The sequence below is a fragment of the Poecilia reticulata genome, unplaced genomic scaffold (genome assembly GCF_000633615.1).
Source record: "Poecilia reticulata strain Guanapo unplaced genomic scaffold, Guppy_female_1.0+MT scaffold_1437, whole genome shotgun sequence".
Taxonomy (NCBI): domain Eukaryota; kingdom Metazoa; phylum Chordata; class Actinopteri; order Cyprinodontiformes; family Poeciliidae; genus Poecilia; species Poecilia reticulata.
In genome coordinates, this window is record NW_007616169.1 from 1 (window position 1) to 2,974 (window position 2,974).

General features: G+C 38.5%; 1 protein-coding gene across 1 annotated transcript; it reads left to right on the top strand.

The window, feature by feature from the left end:
* Positions 1 to 406: 406 nt before the first annotated feature.
* Positions 407 to 2,971, top strand: LOC103461424 (cytochrome P450 3A30; the record flags this gene model as incomplete). Its single annotated transcript, XM_008403722.2, has 6 exons — positions 407 to 516; positions 602 to 750; positions 1,130 to 1,257; positions 1,352 to 1,418; positions 1,518 to 1,678; positions 2,957 to 2,971. Coding segments are annotated over exons 1-6 (609 nt in total), but the record flags the coding sequence as incomplete, so codon positions are not given.
* Between the last annotated feature and the right edge of the window lie 3 nt (positions 2,972 to 2,974).

Genomic DNA, 2,974 nt, shown 5'->3' on the forward strand with positions numbered 1-2,974 from the left:
AGCAATCTCATTTCCTAGACAGGAAAACTAGTAGAACAACTGGAGAAAGTAAACCATAAGAGAGGACTTGGGATTCTGGGTGATTTGCTAATATATTTACAGTCAATGTAATCCAATCCCATAAACAGATTGAAATTCAATCACATACATTTAGTTCGATCCTGGTTACGAAACTATGTAATCAAGTTTTGTTTATTATGCCAAATAACCATTTGGCATAATAAGTTTTCAGAAAAAGCCCAACAGACTGTTGAGTCTTTGACTTTGCAGCAAATTGCATCTTGATGTAACTTTGGAGCAAGCGTATATGCTCAAGTTATCAGGATTTAGTCAACTATATTTTGAACTTTATTTTTAAACCAAAACATTTTCCATTTTTCATTTGTGTGTGTGTGGTAATGTTTTTTCGTCTCTATGTGTGCATTAGATGTTTGAAATCATGAAGAGTCATTCTGCTAACCTGATCCGCAGCATGAAGAAAAAGGCAGACAAAGGAGAAGCATTAGAACTGAAGGAGTAGGACTTTTTATAAAATTGTTAAAGCATATGCTTAAATTCACCTCTACCAATGCATTTGAAACATATTTGTGTTTGCTTATAGATTCTTTGGATCGTACAGCATGGACGTCGTAACCAGCACGGCCTTCAGTGTAGACATTGATTCACTGAACAACCCTTCAGACCCATTTGTGACAAATATCAAGAAGATGCTGAAGTTTGACTTTTTAAACCCCCTCTTCCTTGCTGTCGGTAAAATATAAAGAAAAAACAAACACAAGGTTAATGACAGGTGTTCCAATAACAGTCCAACTCATTCCTCAATGAGAAGACATGGAAACTGGATGTTTTTCACCAGCTTATAAGCTCATGGTTTAGTTATTCGTATTAATAAATAATTCTGACTTTTTTTTATTATTACTAATTGTATAGACAAATATAATCAAATATAATATAAAGACAAATATAATCTGTGTCTTTAGTAAACAAGAGCATCTTTTATTCTTTCAGGTTTAAGTTTAATAAAGAATACAAGTTTGTTCAATTTCGGTCTGGTAATGTTGTAACAGACAAATAAGTTCCTGACCTTCCTTGTCCAATTGTAATATAATTGTTGTTACTTTCATTTCAGCTTTCTTCCCCTTCCTCGGCCCCATACTTGAAAAGTTTGAATTTTCTTTTTTCCCCAAATCTGTCACCGACTTCTTTTATTCTTCTCTGGAAAAGATTAAGTCCAACCGTGAGACCAGCCAGCAGAAGGTACAGTCAGATACGATGGTTTTTTTCAGCATTTCAGTATCTTTGTATCAGCAGGTTTAGAAATGGGATCTGATCTGCTCTCATTTACTTGCAGAGTCGAGTAGATTTTCTCCAACTAATGATTGATTCCCAAAAGAACAATGGGTTGCAAAAGGACAAAAGTGAGACGTACTTCAAACACTCACAATATTACACACAGTATACGTATACACACAGCTACACATCTTACTATTTGTGAACCATGCTGTATTTTTCTGCAGGATTAAGTGACCATGAGATCCTTTCCCAATCCATGATTTTCATTTTTGCTGGTTATGAAACAAGCAGCAGTTCTCTCACTTTCTTGGCTTACAACCTGGCTACGAACCCAGAGATCATGAGAAAGCTCCAGGAGGAGATCGATTCCACCTTCCCCAACAAGGTACAGTATGCCAAAATATAGAATATGTAAAGCATTTAGGTCTTTAAACATAAGTTATTWAATTTGTATAMWTTTTTTTTCATATTTGTTGAAATTGGCTTTATGTCGTGACAGTATGGGATGAGACAGGTAATCTGTGTAAAACATCATACTCCTTTGCTTTCTCCCCATTCTCACAGTTCCAACAACAAACAACCAATAAGTGCCAGGAGGCGCTTATTGGTTGCAGCGCCACACCCTCTGTGTGGCGCTGCTCAAACCCCACCAATCCTCCAACTCCCCTCCTTGCTCTCTGCAGCTATTGTGAATGATTGGGCTAGTTAGCATGGCTACCGATGGCAGTGGATAAATGGTATTGCTGGAACGATGAAATGCTTCCCTAACATAGCAAGAATGAATGACAACGCAATGGCACTCCTTGCTCTGATTGGTTGTTTTTGGTCAGGAGCGGTGCATTTCTTCATATGGCAGTAGTAGCTTTGGGAGGAGGTGGAAGATATCAATCTTTTCACAGATTATCTTTAGAGACACTTTTTAGGTCAGAGGTCTTGTCAGGGTCAAGTCTAATTGGCRTTTCTAAAGTAAAGTAGAGGCACCAAAAAGAGTGGAGGCGTCTAAAACAGTGGTTCTTAACCTGGGTTTGATCGAACCCCAKGGGTTYGATRAGTCGGTCTCAGGGGTTCGGCGGAGCCTCTGCCGCAGAGGTAAAGACACACTTGTGTAAAGTTGTGATGACGCTCCCCGCTATGCCATCACTTGCTGCAGAGGATCACATTACATTGTTTAGCCAATCAGAGCTGCGGAGGAGCTCTGATTGAAAGAGTTCCTCTTTCAATCAATACCTTGGGTCGTTCCTGGACAGTCAGCTCAACTTTGCAGAAAACACTGACTATATTTTGAAGAACTGTTCTCAGAGACTCTACCTTTTAAGAAGACTTGGTGATCTTGGGGTGACCCAACTAGACTCTAGTTGGGTTACCAACTAGAGTTGGGTCACCCCTATGTCTTGAATTTGGAGGGAAAAAAAATCATATTTTATTTATCGCTACAAAAGGGTTCAGTGAATGCGCATATGAAACTGGTGGGTTTGGTACCTCAAAAAAGGTTAAGCTCATCAGCCACATAACAAACAAAATGCTGATTTAAAACTAAAAGTTGCCCATTTTTAAATAGATTTGTTTGGTATGATTTAACTTTGGATTGATATCCTAACCTGTTCAGACTGGCCTGTAGAACAGTAGTATGATCTGGTAAATAGCCGTGCTTGTGTTTGTGTAGGCTCCTGTTCAGTATCAG